At 39.1% G+C, this 17310-nt stretch overlaps 1 protein-coding gene across 1 annotated transcript in view; it reads right to left on the reverse strand.

Annotated features, from left to right (window-relative positions):
• Positions 1–1095: 1095 nt before the first annotated feature.
• The window catches only part of kdm4b (lysine (K)-specific demethylase 4B), a 39451-nt gene continuing 23236 nt past the window's right edge, over positions 1096–17310 (reverse strand). Inside the window, exons 10-15 of the mRNA XM_082139021.1 lie at positions 16520–16628; positions 12952–13137; positions 10462–10629; positions 9575–9694; positions 4135–4227; positions 1096–3323 (exon numbers count right to left, since the gene is read on the reverse strand). Coding sequence (XP_081995147.1) covers positions 2982–3323; positions 4135–4227; positions 9575–9694; positions 10462–10629; positions 12952–13137; positions 16520–16628 — 1018 coding nt within the window. The 3' untranslated portion in view covers positions 1096–2981. The remainder of the gene's footprint in view (positions 3324–4134; positions 4228–9574; positions 9695–10461; positions 10630–12951; positions 13138–16519; positions 16629–17310) is intronic.

Below are 17310 nucleotides of genomic sequence, written 5' to 3' on the forward strand. Positions count from 1 at the left end.
TGAACGGTGATCGTTGACAATGTTGTCATCTGTACACAAAAAAAGTACATGTTTGTCACGTAAACGTTCCCTCAGTGACTCTCATGAATCGTGGCGTGTCCTCCGAACAAGTCTATTTATGCAAGTCGGGCTTCATAAGACGCTATTATGTCTTTAGCAGCAGCTTTATTTCCCGCATCTCGGTCTATTATGAGTCGCAGCTGCACGTGTTTGATACACGTCGTGCTCCGTCGGGTTAAAGTCATCGGAGCGTGCTACCACACACACACACACACTCACAAGCAGCAGGTAATGAGCGCAGGTGTCATTTCACATTTCTTCAGTTTGGCCCCTACAGAGTCAGCTGTGTCTCGAAATATCTCCGAGCGTAAGAGGATTCATAACTTTATGAACAGTTTGTGTGCGGTGTATTATGGGATCTACAGTGGCGCCAAACAAATCCTGACTGACGTTTCATTTTAGTTGCACAAAACAATTAGACGCTATTTTAAAAGCCTAATTGTTTTTTAATCAGATAAAGGCACATTTAGAACAGCTAAATGTCAATGAAGGTTCAATTTGACAAAACAACTCTCGACCAGATTATTGTTTTTGCCACGGATGATTCATGGCGTATTTTTCCCAATGGTTTATTTTTAATAGCTCTGGTCTCCGAGAAAAGCTTTTAATCTGTTCGATTGTGATCATATGCAATTAATAAACAGCAATTTACTGACCTTCAGAAAAGTACTTGGGTGGAGTTTTCAGAAAGCAATTTATAAAAACTTAGCATTTTCAAGAGCAAAAGTGCACTTATGATTGACACTTCTACGTGTCCATTATCTTTACAGTCGTTTGTGATTAATAGATGAAGATTTAAAGAACCATTTTGATGACTAATTTATGAACTGGTTCAACTGATTCATTACAAAGAACCAGGTCAAAAAAAATAACTCTCACAAGTCAGACATCACTACTTTTTTTGCTATTCAAAACTTGCATGCAAGAGCCAAACCTAGTCAACTGAACACTAGAAACTTATTTTTTGGTTTTATTCATTTATTATTATTAAATTTTTCATAGCTTTCCCAGGGAAATAAACAGTTGAACACAAAGCACAGTTTCACTTCACATTTTATTAGAATCTTTCCTAGACCTACTTCTGCACAGATAAACATTTGCCATCATCAGTATTCAAGCTGTGGTGGGTTATTATTTCATTAAACTTGCCTCTTGTGAAGTTTCTGTGTTAATGCAAAGCAGAAACCCCAGGAACAGAGGAGTACAAATGCCATCGACACACTGTGTCAAGCCTTAGAGCGGCCGTAGGCGTCACTGACAGGTGGGAAACAACAAACGGTGTCGAGTATCAGTCGTGAGACGAGAACAACGGTTGTCATATCAAACGGAAGGGGAGATGATGTGCTCGCAACATCGTGAGAGGTTCAAACCTCAGTACGTACTTCATCCCTATAGATTCAGGTGTAGCTCGGATTATAAAACATGTTCCAAACAGGTCCAAATGAAAGCAGGAGGAATAATAGCATGTGGGGGATGAAAAAGTTAAGAAAAAGAAGGGCTGACAAACGCAATTAATCAAATTTTTTTAAATGTCTATTTAATGTTTGACTCGTTAACCGCAATAATGTCTTAACTTGGGAAATTTCATGCACTTATTTATCCGGCATCTTGGACAATTCTCTGAAATCTTTGGCATGCTAAAGAGATTCTGTCTGGAAAGCGTCTCATCCGAGCGTTTGTTTCTAAATGAATCAATCAAGTGGGCGAGCGTTAGAGCAAACTCTTAATGCTATCTGGACGACAAACCTCCAAGAACCGCCAATGGAGGCCTTCCAAAACAATAATAGCTCAATCTACACATCACAAGACAAAACAACAAAAAGGAGAAAAGAAATCCGAAGCGACAACCAGACCCTTTATTTCAATGTGACATGGCATTGGGTAAGACTCTTGAAGATACACTGAAAAAAGTTCAGTTTTGTGAGCAGGACGTCTAGTATGTACACCTCATCGTGGGTCACGTGACCCGGAGCGCCCCTCAGTAGTCTAAGACCTCTATAGCACCTTGAGAAGGCTGATTGCGTATCTGTTTTAACATCACCTATGACTATATGCTTAAATGTACGCCACTTCAATTCTCTTGAATAGAAAGGATAAATTCAACTTATTTATTTTTTCATCTTTCAACATTATGTTGCAAAGTTTCACCAAAATAAAAATAAAAAATCATAACAACAACGGTAATTATAATAAAAAAACAGACGAGGTGAATAGTTTCCCATATAAACGTCTACCAAGAATGCTACAAAAACAAATCCAATCATCTGGCGCTGAAAAACGTTTTATCGTTGGTTATAATCGATAGAAGAATACATGATGCACGAATCTATCATAACACGTACGTTTGCGCTAACTGAAAACTGTAGCTTCAGATGCTGTCATAGTTGTGATTTTCTTTATACAAATATTAAATCTATATGTGACAAAAGACATTTAAATACTTGTTAAATCCCATGAGCCCTGCTAAAACTTCCTGTGACCCCCTCCCAAACACTTGAGTACAGAGAAAAATACCTGAAACTGTACAGATTTAGACTGTGTTTTTGATCAGTGACCGGGTAAAGCATGACGTTTTGGCTTGAGTTAGAAAAATATTTTGCAGTCGTTAGAGAAAAGAAATCAGGTATAAAGTAAACAGCACAAACAGTAAATGATTATTTCATCTGAAAACTTTCCGTTTAGCACAAGAGGCGGAGAGAGGGATCGTGGAAAGGGGTCCGAAGAATGCGGTGTCCCCCAAGGCTCTGTACTGGGTCCGTTTCGGCTTCAGTCTATAATGACACACATGCGTCCCACATGCACCGTACATGTGTGGGAGACTCAGATTAGCACGACAGCGAATAAATGAAACAAAGACATGCAGTGGATGAATTTAAAGTAAGTTAAGCGTTGACGAATAGCTGGTAGCGCAAAGCGGCGCTTCAATACATCGGCTCAACGCCTTGTTCGTCCTCTTCTGGAGGAAAGTCCGAGTTGAGGAGAGACTCCATGTAGGCGATGTAGCTTGAGCTGTGGGTGTAACTCTCGCTGGGTTCTGGGACAGGAAGTGTGGGCGCTGAGACAGGAAGTGATACGGGTGGCAAGCAAGGGGGGTTGCTGGTGTTCGGAGTAATACTAGCGGGCAAGAAAGTGGTGATTAATTCAGAAGGTAGCGCTGAGGGCTCGATGGCTAGCGTGGGTGGTGGTGTCGGCAGACGCGGGCGTTTTGCGGCCAGCGGTTCGTCTGACGGTTGGGCCTGAGGTTGTTGTTGGTTCACAGATGCCTGTCGATAAAAAAAAATTAAAAAAAAATTTTATGTAGCTCTCAAAATAGCTGCATTGTTAGTAGAGCTGGGACAATAAATCGATGCATCGTGAATTGAGAAATGTTTTCGAATGCATCGCGATTCTCTCTCGAATGGATTCTGAGTTTAGTTTTTAACAGCAGATGGCATTGCGTGCTCTAGACACAGGCATAATCTGCTTCTAATGCCTTACACACACCACTTGAAACTTCTATAAAATAAATCATTCATAAAGTCAGAAAAGGTTGAAGTGAATTACAAAGGTGTTTGCAGTGGGCTGTTTACATTAATCTCACGTCATAAAAGCATTCTGAGGTGCAAATACATTCTTAGACGAATGCACGAGCGCTCTTCTTCGTGAGTAATTGAGCATGCGGTTAAAAACTAGCCTTAGAGCGCCATCTGCTGTTAAAAACTAGCCTTAGAGCGCCATCTGCTGTTAAGAACTAGCCTTAGAGCGCCATCTGCAGTTAAAAACTAGCCTAGAGTGACATCTGCTGTTAAAAATAGCCTTAGAGCGCCATCTGCTGTTAAAAACCAGCCTAGAGCGCCATCTGCTGTAAAAAACTAAGCTCAGAATCGATTCCCGACGCATTCAGAAAAAATTGTAATCGATCCAAGATTTGCGATGCATCGATATATTGTCCCAAATCTAATTGTTAGTTTGAAAAACCTCAAGTTTGACAAACATGAAAGCAGTTAATTGTAAACTTGCACTTTGACTTTAGGTTGATGAATTGTGTGTGCAGAAACATACGATACTCGGTCTGAAGCGAATTAAAACGCTTACCAGACGAGACAAGACCCTCTTGGGCAGCTCCTGGTTGAGAGAGTGAATCTCACTGCGTTTCAGTAAGATCTGCGTCTCGTCATGAAACTCCACCTGGAAAGAAATGCAGTCAGTTTAGATGCTCCAGATCCTTCACTGCTCTTGGAACCAAATTACATGATGCAATCCAAGCTTGTGTCTCATCGGCCACCTTACTAACACCCTCGGGAAGCAGTTTTCCAGTTATACAAGTACAGCTCCATCTATGTAATAGAAAAATATCTAAATCTACAAACTGTTGGACATTTAGCACATTAAATTCAATAATAATTGTGATTTAATTATGTTTCATTTTTCAGGAAGGGACATGAACTGACAATACATAACTCCATGCACCAGGGCTGTCAAAATGGCTGAAAAGCTAAATTCGAATTTCTTTCTTAAATATTAGCAAAATTCGAATTATATTCAAATTCTAAAGGCAATACTTATGGCGCGTTTCCACCGAGCGGTACAGTACGGTACGGTACGGGTCGGTACCCTTTTATTTGCGTTTCCACTGCCAAAAGTTGAGAATGGTACCAAAAAGCCGAACCGTACCGTACCACTTTTTGGGTACCCTTCCGTTGGGGTACCTAGCACAGTGGTACGGTACTAAAAGGTGGAGCTAGACTCACTGCAGGACGTTGATTGGTTGACAGAGAATCGTCACTTGCGCGTGCTACGAGGGGAATGACAACATAAGAAGCGCCATTTTTTAATATACAGTTTAATATAATACTACTGTTACTGTGTCACGAAATGTAATTTTAAGAGTTTTTCAGGCGAGAATGTAGTTGTTTAAAGCTCAAATCTGTGGTTTATTTATAAAGATGATTTGTTTTTCCCCGGTTGTGAGATCCATGCGATCAGCGGGCGCTCGGCGCTCATGTTTCCCGGCTGGATGAGCCTTTCCTCGGCTAAGTTCTTCTGACGTTCGCCGATGACTCCGACGGTAGTGGTTAAACATGAGATATAATAATTCGTCTTGTGCAGACCTAACGGGCGATCTTTGGTCTCGTGAATATATAATTCGTTCCCTGTCAATCGTTTTGGCCGAGGGCTAAGTTTAGTTTCATATTATAGGCTATTTGTATTTAACTTTACTGTTGTAATGTTAGATTAGAGCGCAGCATTTGGACATTTGACTGAATTGTTTGCTTTATTTCTTATTGTATAGCTTCTTGTACCTTTTACTTAAACTTTTATATTGGCTATTATTGATAAAACTGAAATTTTACAAAAAGAAATATGGTTTCTTGTCATTTTCTTATTACAAGATTATCACTGATGTTTATTGCAACATTTGTACAAATGCATATATTGCCTGTAATATGTGTAATTTTTTTTATTATTTAAACGAAAAGAGGTAACGTTAGGGTTGTGTTTTAAATTTCGTTTTGTTATAACGTTAAATAGAATAACGTATAACGTGCAGTGAATAATCAATATGCGTTGTGCATGAACCACATTTGTGTCCCTATAATGTTTAATTTATTTAAATGAAAACGAAAAGAGGCAGAGTAGTGTTTTATAACATAATATTTCGTTTTATTGTTGCTTAAAATGTACATACAGAGTAACAGAGATAACCGGAGTAGCAGAGCGAGCTGAGTGACCTTTTAAGAACGCGCTGTACCATTTGCATGTAGGAGTCGCACATGGCAAGTACAAACTTTGCGTACTTAATATTGAGAAAAGCCTAATGTCGGCGCTTGTCTTCTTGTGACAAACATGTCGAGGAGCAAGAACAAGATCTGCTGTATATGTCATCCATTGTAGTTTACTATGTTCTTCTTCGCGCGAAAATGACGTCGATCGAAACACCACGCCCATCAAGTAAGGGTACTGTTGGCAGTGGAAACGCTAGCCAGATCATGGTTAACAGACCCGAACCGTACCGTACTGTACCGTACCGTACTGTACTGCTCAGTGGAAACGCGCCATTAATGTTAGAGGAAAAAAAGTACTGTATTGTCTCCTATGCCCACAAGAGGGAGCAAGCGAGCGCAATAAGCAATTATAAACCAAATCAAGCATTGCATCTTTTATTGAACTTTTGAAACAATTGTTCTTAAATAAAATATAATTTCCTCATTACATGACTGTTCGTTAAAAACACCAGACGCTCAACTTGATCTGAGCGAGTGCTGAGCGCTTTCTGTTGACAATGTTTTCAGCTGATGAACACACACACTCAGCTCTGGCCGAAGTGCAGGTTTGGTCAAGCATGTCGTTGCACGATTTTTGCCACCAACTGAGAGGGCTTTCGTCAGCAGGAAGCCTTTTCCCGCCATTTTTTTTGCATTCAAATGTGCATTTTTTTTATTCGACGAATATTCGAAATTCAATTTTTTCTTCAACAGCCCTACCATGCACAGAAATCACTTATGTAATGCTAAACCTAATGCTATCACACAGTTGATAGAGCTGTAAAAACTGCATTTAACCCAGAATATTCCTTTACAACTCTTATTTTTGGAACAGAGGAGCAACCAACATAACAAGCTCCGAACTTTCAACCAGTCTGCAATCAACACCCTATTCCAGACCAATTCCCAACAGTTTCAAGACCTGTCAGACTTCCAGACATCCAGTAACAGATCGCCTGGGGTGGTTGGGAGATATTCGGTGCGTCTGGCAAAGGCTAAAGTGACGTCATGGAAGATATCTGTGGTTGTTATGGAGTGTCGTGACTCACACGGATCTGATAAATAATGGAGTCTTGTGGCGGCGGAGAGAATCAAACGGTTCGTTAATGCTGACAGAGGAGTCTCTCAAGACTTCAGCCGAGCAATGAAACACCGTATCGTGTGTGTGTGTGTGTGTGTCTGGGTTTTAATGAGAAAGAATCTGACGTGAACCAAAACTAGTTCATCCAATGTTTTAAACAATGTGTTAACATAGTTTAGTAAGCCTCATTTTAGAAAACGAATTCGTTCGGAGTCACTTTTCCATTCAAATGTGACCCAAATGTAAGGGAAAACCATGGTCCCATCCCTGCACAAGAACACAAAAGCACTTCCTGTGACGGAGTGTCGTGTGTACAAGAAATAGCAGATGAATGGCGGTCTATTCTCGTTGTCTGCGGTCCATCACACCTCATAAGATTCATGTACAGACTCCATAAATCCCCCAAGCGGCACATATGCCTAGTCTTCTCATTTTCCCATTAATCTCTCCTCCCTTTTGCTCAAGACGTCAGCGGCTCCTCTGTGCACAAGGAAGGCGAACTTTACACCAAATGTGGACTCATGAAAGACTCGGAGAAGGGAGGGAATCAAGAGAAAGTTAACCGAAAGATTTCGTTTCCTAACCTATTAACCGGGCGACACTGTTATTCTATAAATAAATAAATAAAATAAATAAATAAATATTTAGTAAATTACAAAAATTAACTCTATTTACATTATTTTATTAAAGTCCCCCTGTGGTGAAAATCCAGCTTTTAATGTTGTTTGTGTCTATATGGTGTTTTTAATAAGACAAACCATGTGTAAATTCATAAGTCGACACCATTGCTGAGTATTTTCCATAGACTGTAAAAAAATATGGACGTAGTGTCCGTGACGTCACCCGTAGGTTTCTGAAGAGCATTTTTGAAGCCTAAAGTGGGCGGAGTCGGCCGTCGCCATCTTGGCCTCGCGTCACCTTGCGTCACTCTTAGATAACAGAAAATGGGCAAAGAGGCGGGGCGTGGGTGAAGCTGGAGGAGCCTGGCTATGAAACCACGCTCGCGGCTCACCGCTCGACGTGATCGAGTTAGCTCAGGCACCCTATGGAAAGTACTAAGTCTGCGACTGCACAAGGCCTCGCGCTAAAGTGACAGTTGATGATGTAAAGCCAATGAAAAGTTCCTGTTTTTGCCCTTCGAAATATTATTAAAAGACATGGCTACAAGTGAGACTGTGTATCGTGATTCTGTACTATTCTGCTAGTTGAAAATGTATTATGCAGTAACTTGAGTGTGTGTGACAGTGATTTATGTGCATAACAGTTACATGTCAGTCATTCTTTTTTTATAGTGTATGGTCCGTCCGCGCGGCATCGCTCGTCAAGTTCGTAGAGAGCTTATTCAGTCCATTTTAAATTCTAATTTTGGCCGCCTCCAAATGGGTTAAACCATAGATATATTACCTATGAAGTTCAAGTAAATGCGCTAGAAAATCCACGCTCATTCATGGATGTGCATTTATTGCATGGACGGAGAAAGCGCCGACACAATGACGGAATCCAAAGCCATGGGCGAATTAATGGGTGTATTAAATTGTATGAAATAATCCTGAAAAAAGCACAAACACCGCAGAAATGGCAAGTTCAGCAGCTAAAATTTGCTGAGGTGAAGTGAGTAGTGACGCGGCTAACAGCAAACAAACGGCTAGTAGGGGTGGAACGGTACATGTATTCGTAATGAACCGAATCGGTACGGGCGTCACGGTTCGGTGCATGAATTTACACGGAGAATACACGGTATAAAAATAAATAAAACTTGCATGCAAATTAATTAATGTAATGCGGAACTACTGTTAGATACGCGGGTTCTTTAGGGACACCTAATCTGTAGCCCCGCCTTAAGATAGGTTTGTTTATAATTTCGCCTGCCTCCGTGACTTCTGTGTACCGTTCCACCCCTAACGGCTAGCATTGACATCAGTGGGAATCCACCTGTCACTCAAAAGTGGACACACCCTTAATTATGCAGAACTTTAAATATTAATCAACTAAACGGATGAGTTATAAAAAAAATTCACCCCCCTCACAGTTGTTATGAAGGGCAAAATTAGCTGTATAGACCAAAGCCACATAGAGATCCAGGCTGTAAACATGTTTTTTTCTGCTGTAAAGTTGGTAATTTTAACATGGGGGAGATACAGATTTGACTCACTTCTGCACTCAGCCTCAAGCGGCCAGTCAATGAATTGCAGTTTAACTCACTTCCGTGTTGGTTTCAAGAGAGAGACGGGGAGGTTGCCGCTTGGTATTTTCTCCTTAAAACTGCAGTGAACCAAAGACAGTCTCAAAAACACGCTTTGAAATCACTGGTGTTTCTGATGTCACAAACTACCTTGTAACCAATCAGATCAACGTGTGATCGTCAACCAGTGGATCTCTGAGCTGAGTGAGTGAGTGAGTGGAGGCGGGGCTCATTTGCATATTCATAGAACCACACATACTAAATGAGGCAAGGGTGTCGAGTTACATTCAAGATATTTTAAGGCATGAAGAAAAAAAAACTTTTAAATATGTTGTTTTGGTGATCAAAGATGAGTTTTAAGAGATAACATGATTGACTACAGGGGGACTTAAAATAACTTTACAAAAACCAAACATGAATTAACAGTATTTAGGTAGAAGCCAAACCGATAAAACCAAATTCTTTGGATAAATAAATACAAAAATAAATGTAAGACGTCACAGTTACCTGGTAGGATCGGTGGACGTGTTCCTTGACAAAAGACGCGTTGAGAATGCGTCCGTCGATTGTCTTGACCACCACAATTTCGCCCTGTTCTGGAGGGCCGTTCCGCAGGCAGTCGTGACTCTGAGACAGAAATTAAAGAGACGATAGATCAAATCTGATTGGATGAGATTAATTAATTCGCCAAAGCCAACCATAACAACCTATAATCAGATTTCAACCAATCAGGACCAGAACTTAAAGGCCCCCTGAAATCAAAATGTAAGTTTTTTTTTAACTTCCACTATGAATATGTTAGCCTTAATGTTATGAATAAGCTGGTGTGTTCTAAAACAATGACAAAATTCACATTTAGGAGACATAAGCAATCAAAACATACAGTCGCTCACTTCCGCTAAAATGGATCACGGATTTTTATGACATCATCGCAGACTTGAGCTTCTCATCACATCTTCTGTCCAATCAAAAGCTCTCTAGAATCTAAAGCTCCGCCCCCTCTGTTATAAACACCACCTGGCCAAAGCGACCGTTATACAATGGCTGTTATAATAATTTTATACAATGGACTTGCTGTGTACATATATGTTTTTAGATTGTACTTATATTTGGAAAATACCTGCATGTAATTACAGATGTAATTAATTTATGTAATTCCACTGTTGCCCCTTCCTTACACCTTAACCCACCCTTACACCGACCCATACCACCACACCTGTCCCTAACCTTACCCGTATCACACCTCAATAGCAGCAAAAGTGTTTTACAATACAACATGAACACAATAAGTACATTCATTTTTGATGCAAGTACATAGAACTTAAAGCCACTTCATATAAAGTGGGACTCCCAACATATGTTGAAGAGACTATTTGTTGGTGTGTTTAGCTCACCAGCAGGTTCTCTGGGAAGACGTTGTCACAGTAGGAGCCGTCGTCAAAGTTGACTTCAAAGTAGTTCTGCGTGCCGATGCCGGTGATGGTGCAGCGATAAAACCAACCGTTGCTGCTCCTCCCGATGACCTCCTGACCCAGAGACAACTCACGCGAGCTGCTTTTGACCTGCAACAGAGACAAACCTTCAGTTTGAGGAACACACGCTCTCATTTAAAGGCATAGTTCACCCAAAAATGAAAATTAGCCCATGATTTACTCACCCTCAAGCCATCATTATAACATTCTTCTTTCAGACGAATACAATCAGAGTTATATTAAAAAATGTCCTGGCTTTTCCAAGCTTTATAATGGCAGTGAATGAGTGTTTCTGTTTTGAAGTCCATAAAAGTGCATCTGTCCATCATAAAAGTGCATCTATCCATCATTAAAGTGCATCTATCCATCATAAAAGTGCATCTATCCATCATAAAAGTGCATCTATCCATGATAAAAGTGCATCTGTCCATCATAAAAGTGCATCTATCCATCATTAAAGTGCATCTATCCATCATAAAAGTGCAACTATCCATCATAAAAGTGCATCTATCCATCATAAAAGTGCATCTGTCCATCATAAAAGTGCATCTGTCCATCATAAAAGTGCATCTATCCATCATAAAAGTGCATCTGTCCATCATAAAAGTGCATCTATCCATCATTAAAGTGCATCTATCCATCATAAAAGTGCAACTATCCATCATAAAAGTGCATCTATCCATCATAAAAGTGCATCTGTCCATCATAAAAGTGCATCTGTCCATCATAAAAGTGCATCTGTCCATCATAAAAGTGCATCTATCCATCATAAGTGCATCTGTCCATCATAAAAGTGCATCTATCCATCATAAAAGTGCATCTGTCCATCATAAAAGTGCATCTATCCATCATAAAAGTGCATCTGTCCATCATAAAAGTGCATCTATCCATCATAAAAGTGCATCTATCCATCATAAACGTGCATATATCCATGATAAAAGTGCATCTATCCATCATAAAAGTGCATCTATCCATCATAAAAGTGCATCTATCCATCATAAAAGTGCATCTATCCATCATAAAAGTGCATCTATCCATCATAAACGTGCATCTATCCATCATAAAGTGCTCCACAGGCTCCGGGGGGTTAATAAAGGTCTTCTGAAGTGAAGTGATGCATTTGTGTAAGAAAAATATCCATATTTAAAACTTTATAAAGTAAAATAACTAGCTTCCGGCCAAAAGAATATACGGATTCCTCTTCAGTCTAAGCGCAACTTATGCGAGAAATGCGACGCACTGCTGATATTTACACTGGAGGCACTTTTATGATGGATAGATGCACTTTTATGATGGATAGATGCACTTTTATGATGATAGATGCACTTTTATGATGGATAGATGCACTTTTATGATGATAGATGCACTTTTATGATGGACAGATGCACTTTTATGATGGACAGATGCACTTTTATGATGGACAGATGCACTTTTATGATGGACAGATGCACTTTTATGATGGATAGATGCACTTTTATGATGGACAGATGCACTTTTATGATGGATAGATGCACTTTTATGATGATAGATGCACTTTCATGATGGACAGATGCACTTTTATGATGGATAGATGCACTTTTATGATGGACAGATGCACTTTTATGATGGACAGATGCACTTTTATCATGGATAGATGCACTTTTATGATGGATAGATGCACTTTTATCATGGATAGATGCACTTTTATGATGGATAGATGCACTTTTATGATGGACAGATGCACTTTTATGATGGACAGATGCACTTTTATGATGGACAGATGCACTTTTATGATGGACAGATGCACTTTTATGATGGATAGATGCACTTTTATGATGGATAGATGCACTTTTATGATGGACAGATGCACTTTTATGATGGATAGATGCACTTTTATGATGGATAGATGCACTTTTATGATGGACAGATGCACTTTTATGATGGACAGATGCACTTTTATCATGGATAGATGCACTTATATGATGGACAGATGCACTTTTATGATGGACAGACGCACTTTTATGATGGACAGATGCACTTTTATGATGGACAGATGCACTTTTATGATGGACAGATGCACTTTTATGATGGATAGATGCACTTTTATGATGGACAGATGCACTTTTATGATGGACAGATGCACTTTTATCATGGATAGATGCACTTATATGATGGATAGATGCACTTTTATGATGGACAGATGCACTTTTATGATGGATAGATGCACTTTTATGGACTTCAAAACAGAAACACTCATTCACTGCCATTTTAAAGCTTGAAAGAGCCAGGACATTTTTTAATATAACTCAGATTGTATCCGTCTGAAAGAAGAATGTCATATACACCTAGGAAGACTTGAGGGTGAGTAAATCATGGGCTAATTTTCATTTTTGGGTGAACTATCCCTTTAAGTGTGTTACCAAGGCTACGCACCTTCTGATTGGTGTGTTTGTGTTTGTGGCAGGTGACGGACACCACGTACGGCCAATCGGCCGGCTTCATGGCGACTCCGGCGAGGAGGGCACAGGTGACGTGGAAAGACGTGGAGCAGTTGTCCGACGAGCACTGGATACACGCGCCGAAGATCTGCTTAGTCGTCTTGTGGCAGTAGACGCACTTCTGAAAATCGGAACGAGGAAATGTCAATATATAATGTCATTTGCATCACAAATTCCCAGGATAAATAGGATACTCAACTAGATAAAAATGTTTGTCAAGACACAAACTTAGATGTTGGCTTGAGAAAGCCCGACCGGAAAGTGTGAAGAACTTTGAAGGTTTTCAGGTTGAAGTAGTTTGAAGTTAAAAGTTGTTTAAAAGCTTAGAAATACAGTCCATCAGAAAACAGATAGATAATTGTTAGCATGATTTATCACATTGCTAACATGTGTCTAACATGATTTAACACTGCTAGCAAATTTTAGCATGTGGTTAACATTTTCCTAACATGAATTAGCACAACATTTACGTGATTTAACACACTGTTAGCATGAATGGACACATTGCTAGCATGTTTCTAGCATGAATGAACACATTGCTAGCATTATTTAACATTGCTACCATGGTACTAGCATCAATTAACACATACCATCTTTTAACATGTTTGCTAACATGAATTAGCACATTTCTAACATGTTTTAACATGTTGCTAGCATGAATAAGCAAATTTAAATAGTAAATTGCTATCATGTATTATTACGAAAGGTTTATGATAAAGAAGAAAAGAAACAAAATGAGGATAAAAACCAAGAAATGAAAGTGAAACAGAAACAATGAAACAAGCAACAAGTAAACGAACCAAAACAAACATATAAATATATATGTAAACAACAAGGAAATGTAAACATCAATAGTCATTTACAACTCTATTAACTATTGTAACTTGACTAACTGCAGGGTTTTCAATGAGGAAAAGTGATATTATCCATCAGAAAATGGAGCCTGAGGCGAATGCTAAGTCGATGCTAAACAGATATTTAGCTATTGGTTAACATTATTTTCATGTGTCAGCTGAAAGCGAAAGTCATTTCAAGAGCGCAGCGGCTTACATTTCCATGGAAGATTAGGAAGAGGAACATTTATTAACAGTGAACAACAATAGAAACACCAGAAAGACAGTCGATTTGGACTCAAATGTAATTTTTATGCGAATATCCTCTGAATGGAAAACATTTCGGCTCATCTTTCCCTCTTTCTTTGTGTCCGTTCTTCCCCGTCTTTCTCCCCTTCTCCTCCCTTTCCACATAAACCACCTCCAAACACACACACACACACACACACGGCGCACGGACACGGGGATATCGACGGGAATAAAAATTCTTTATTAAATTGTCAATACTTCATTTCAGCTCCCTGTGGCCAAGCGGTCGTAATGTACGACGGCCTTTCGATGCGGCGCCGGCTCGGAAATATTTCATCGGCGGGTGAAAGGCTCTGATTTATCATTCCTCAGGGAATGATCACAAGACAGGCCAACGGACAAGGGAAGGGAAAAAAATATGTGATTTACAAGCATCAACCTCTCAGTTATTTATTCATACATCAAGACCTGGCGTCCATTTTGTGTTGCAGTGAGCGAGGAGAGACTTTCTTTTAATCCACGAGAATAAATGTTTCATATAAACATTTAAAACTAACTACTGACATCGATTTGCTCCAAAATTGCTCTTTTCCACAAGCTGATGTCAGAGGTATGAACATTACGAGAGGTTTATGACAAGATAAAGTAGAAAAGAAACAAAAATGATGGAAGACAAAAGAAACAAAAAGGGTAAAAACTGAAAAAAAGCACAAACAAAAAGTGAAAGGAATAAATAAAGAGAACAAACTGGCGAATGAGCGGGAAAAAATGGAACGAACAAAAGTAGAAGCCAAGCAGAAAAAGAGAATGAAAAAACTAAATGAAAAATAATGAAAAAGTACAAAAGAAAAAGAAAGAAAAAGAAAGAGCAAATAAAAGAAACGAAACAGAAAAAAAATAAACAAAAGTAGAAAAGAAAGAAAACAAACAGCAAAAGAAAAAGAATGAAACAAAAAAAACTAAAAAGAAAGAGCGAACAAAAGAAACAGAAATAACAAACGAAAGAATGAAAGCTTGAGCAAGAGAAACTGAAACCGGAGGAGCACATTATGAACTAGAGGTTTTTTGCCTCAGCAAAGCTTTTTTACTGTCAACATGTGGTGAACGACACCAGAGGAGATGATGTCACTCATGGTTTGTGTTCTGTGTTTGAGCAGCGCTGGTGTGTGTGTGTGTGTGTGTGTGTGTGTGTGTGTGTGTGTGTGTGTGTGTGTGTGTGTGTGTGTGTGTGTGTGTGTGCGTTCAGATGGAGAAACCTGCCTATATAATCAATGCACTTCATTTAGCACAGCAGAGGAACGACACCTGATTATTCAGCCGTTCCACATCATTAATAATGCATCATTCCCTCCGAGAAAGAGGGAGAGGAACAACTAAAGAACAAGACAACTGAACAAAAGAAACAAAAATACAATGAACAACACAAAAGAAACTAAATAATGATCATAAGGGTCAAATAAAACAAAGCACAAATGAAAGAACAAACGAATAAGAAACAGAGAACAAACGTATGAGCAAATATGAATTAATGAAAAACAAAAGTAGAAAAATACCAATGAAATAAGAAACAGAAAGAACAAACAAAAAAGCATTAATTAATTAAACTAAAACGTGAACAAAAAGAAAGAAAAAAATGAATGGAAGAAATATGAAAAAGGCAAAAAAGCAAGAAATGAACACATTAGGAATGAACAAAAGAAAAAACGAAAGAAACAGTGAAGGGCAAAAAAGAAGGCAAAACAAACAAAAGTGAATGAAACAAAAGAATAAAATAAAAAATGTGAGAAAACAAACACAAACGAAAGGCCAATAAGAAACAGAAAGAACTGAAAACAACAGCAAAAAATGAATGAAACTAATATATGAACACAAAAAGAACAATAAAATAAACGAAAAAGGCAAAAGCAAAACAGAGAATGAAAGAAACAGACAACAAACGAATGAGCGAAAAATTAAGTAAAACAAACAAAAGCAGAAGCCAAACAGAAAAAATACCAACGAAAGAATGAAAGAAATAAACAATGAAAAAAATAAAATAAATACCAACGAATAAGAAAAAAAAAAGTAGAAAATGAAACAAAACAAACAACGAAACATATAAAACTACCAGTAAAAGAATGAAAGAAACAAATATGAGAAAACAAACACAAACGAAAGGCCAATAAGAAACAGAAAGAACCAAAAACAACAGCAGAAAACAAATGAAACTAATATATGAACAAACAAAAGAACAAAAGAAATAAGCAAAAAAATAATAAAATAAAAAAATAAACGAAAAATACAAGCACAAATGTTAGAATGAAAAATCACAAATCAATGGATGCGCAACGAACGACAGAACGGAAAAGTATGAAACAAAGCAACAAAAAAATAACTGAATGAACAAAAGAGAAGCCTCTATTTCCCCCGTGTGTCACTCACCAGACTCTTCCTGGTGTCGGGAACAGAGGTGACGTCCACTGGCTCTCGCTCCACAGCGCTGACGAAACGAGCCTCGGCCACAGCCACAGCACAGATCACGTGAACCCACCTGACCACACCAGACAAACGTTAGCTTTACATCTAACCACACCAGACAAACGTTAGCTTTACATCTAACCACACCAGACAAACGTACATCCAACCACACCAGACAAACGTACATCTGACCACACCAGACAAACGTACATCTAACCACACCAGACAAACGTTAGCTTTACATCTAACCACACCAGACAAACGTACATCCAACCACACCAGACAAACGTACATCTGACCACACCAGACAAACGTACATCCAACCACACCAGACAAACGTACATCTGACCACACCAGACAAACGTACATCCAACCACACCAGACAAACGTACATCTAACCACACCAGACAAACGTACATCCAACCACACCAGACAAACGTACATCTGACCACACCAGACAAACGTACATCTAACCACACCAGACAAACGTTAGCTTTACATCTAACCACACCAGACAAACGTACATCCAACCACACCAGACAAACGTACATCTAACCACACCAGACAAACGTACATCCAACCACACCAGACAAACGTACATCTGACCACACCAGACAAACGTACATCTAACCACACCAGACAAACGTTAGCTTTACATCTAACCACACCAGACAAACGTACATCCAACCACACCAGACAAACGTACATCTGACCACACCAGACAAACGTACATCTGACCACACCAGACAAACGTA

The sequence above is a fragment of the Leuciscus leuciscus genome, assembly GCF_965113295.1.
Source record: "Leuciscus leuciscus genome assembly, chromosome: 15".
Classification (NCBI taxonomy): Eukaryota; Metazoa; Chordata; class Actinopteri; order Cypriniformes; family Leuciscidae; genus Leuciscus; species Leuciscus leuciscus.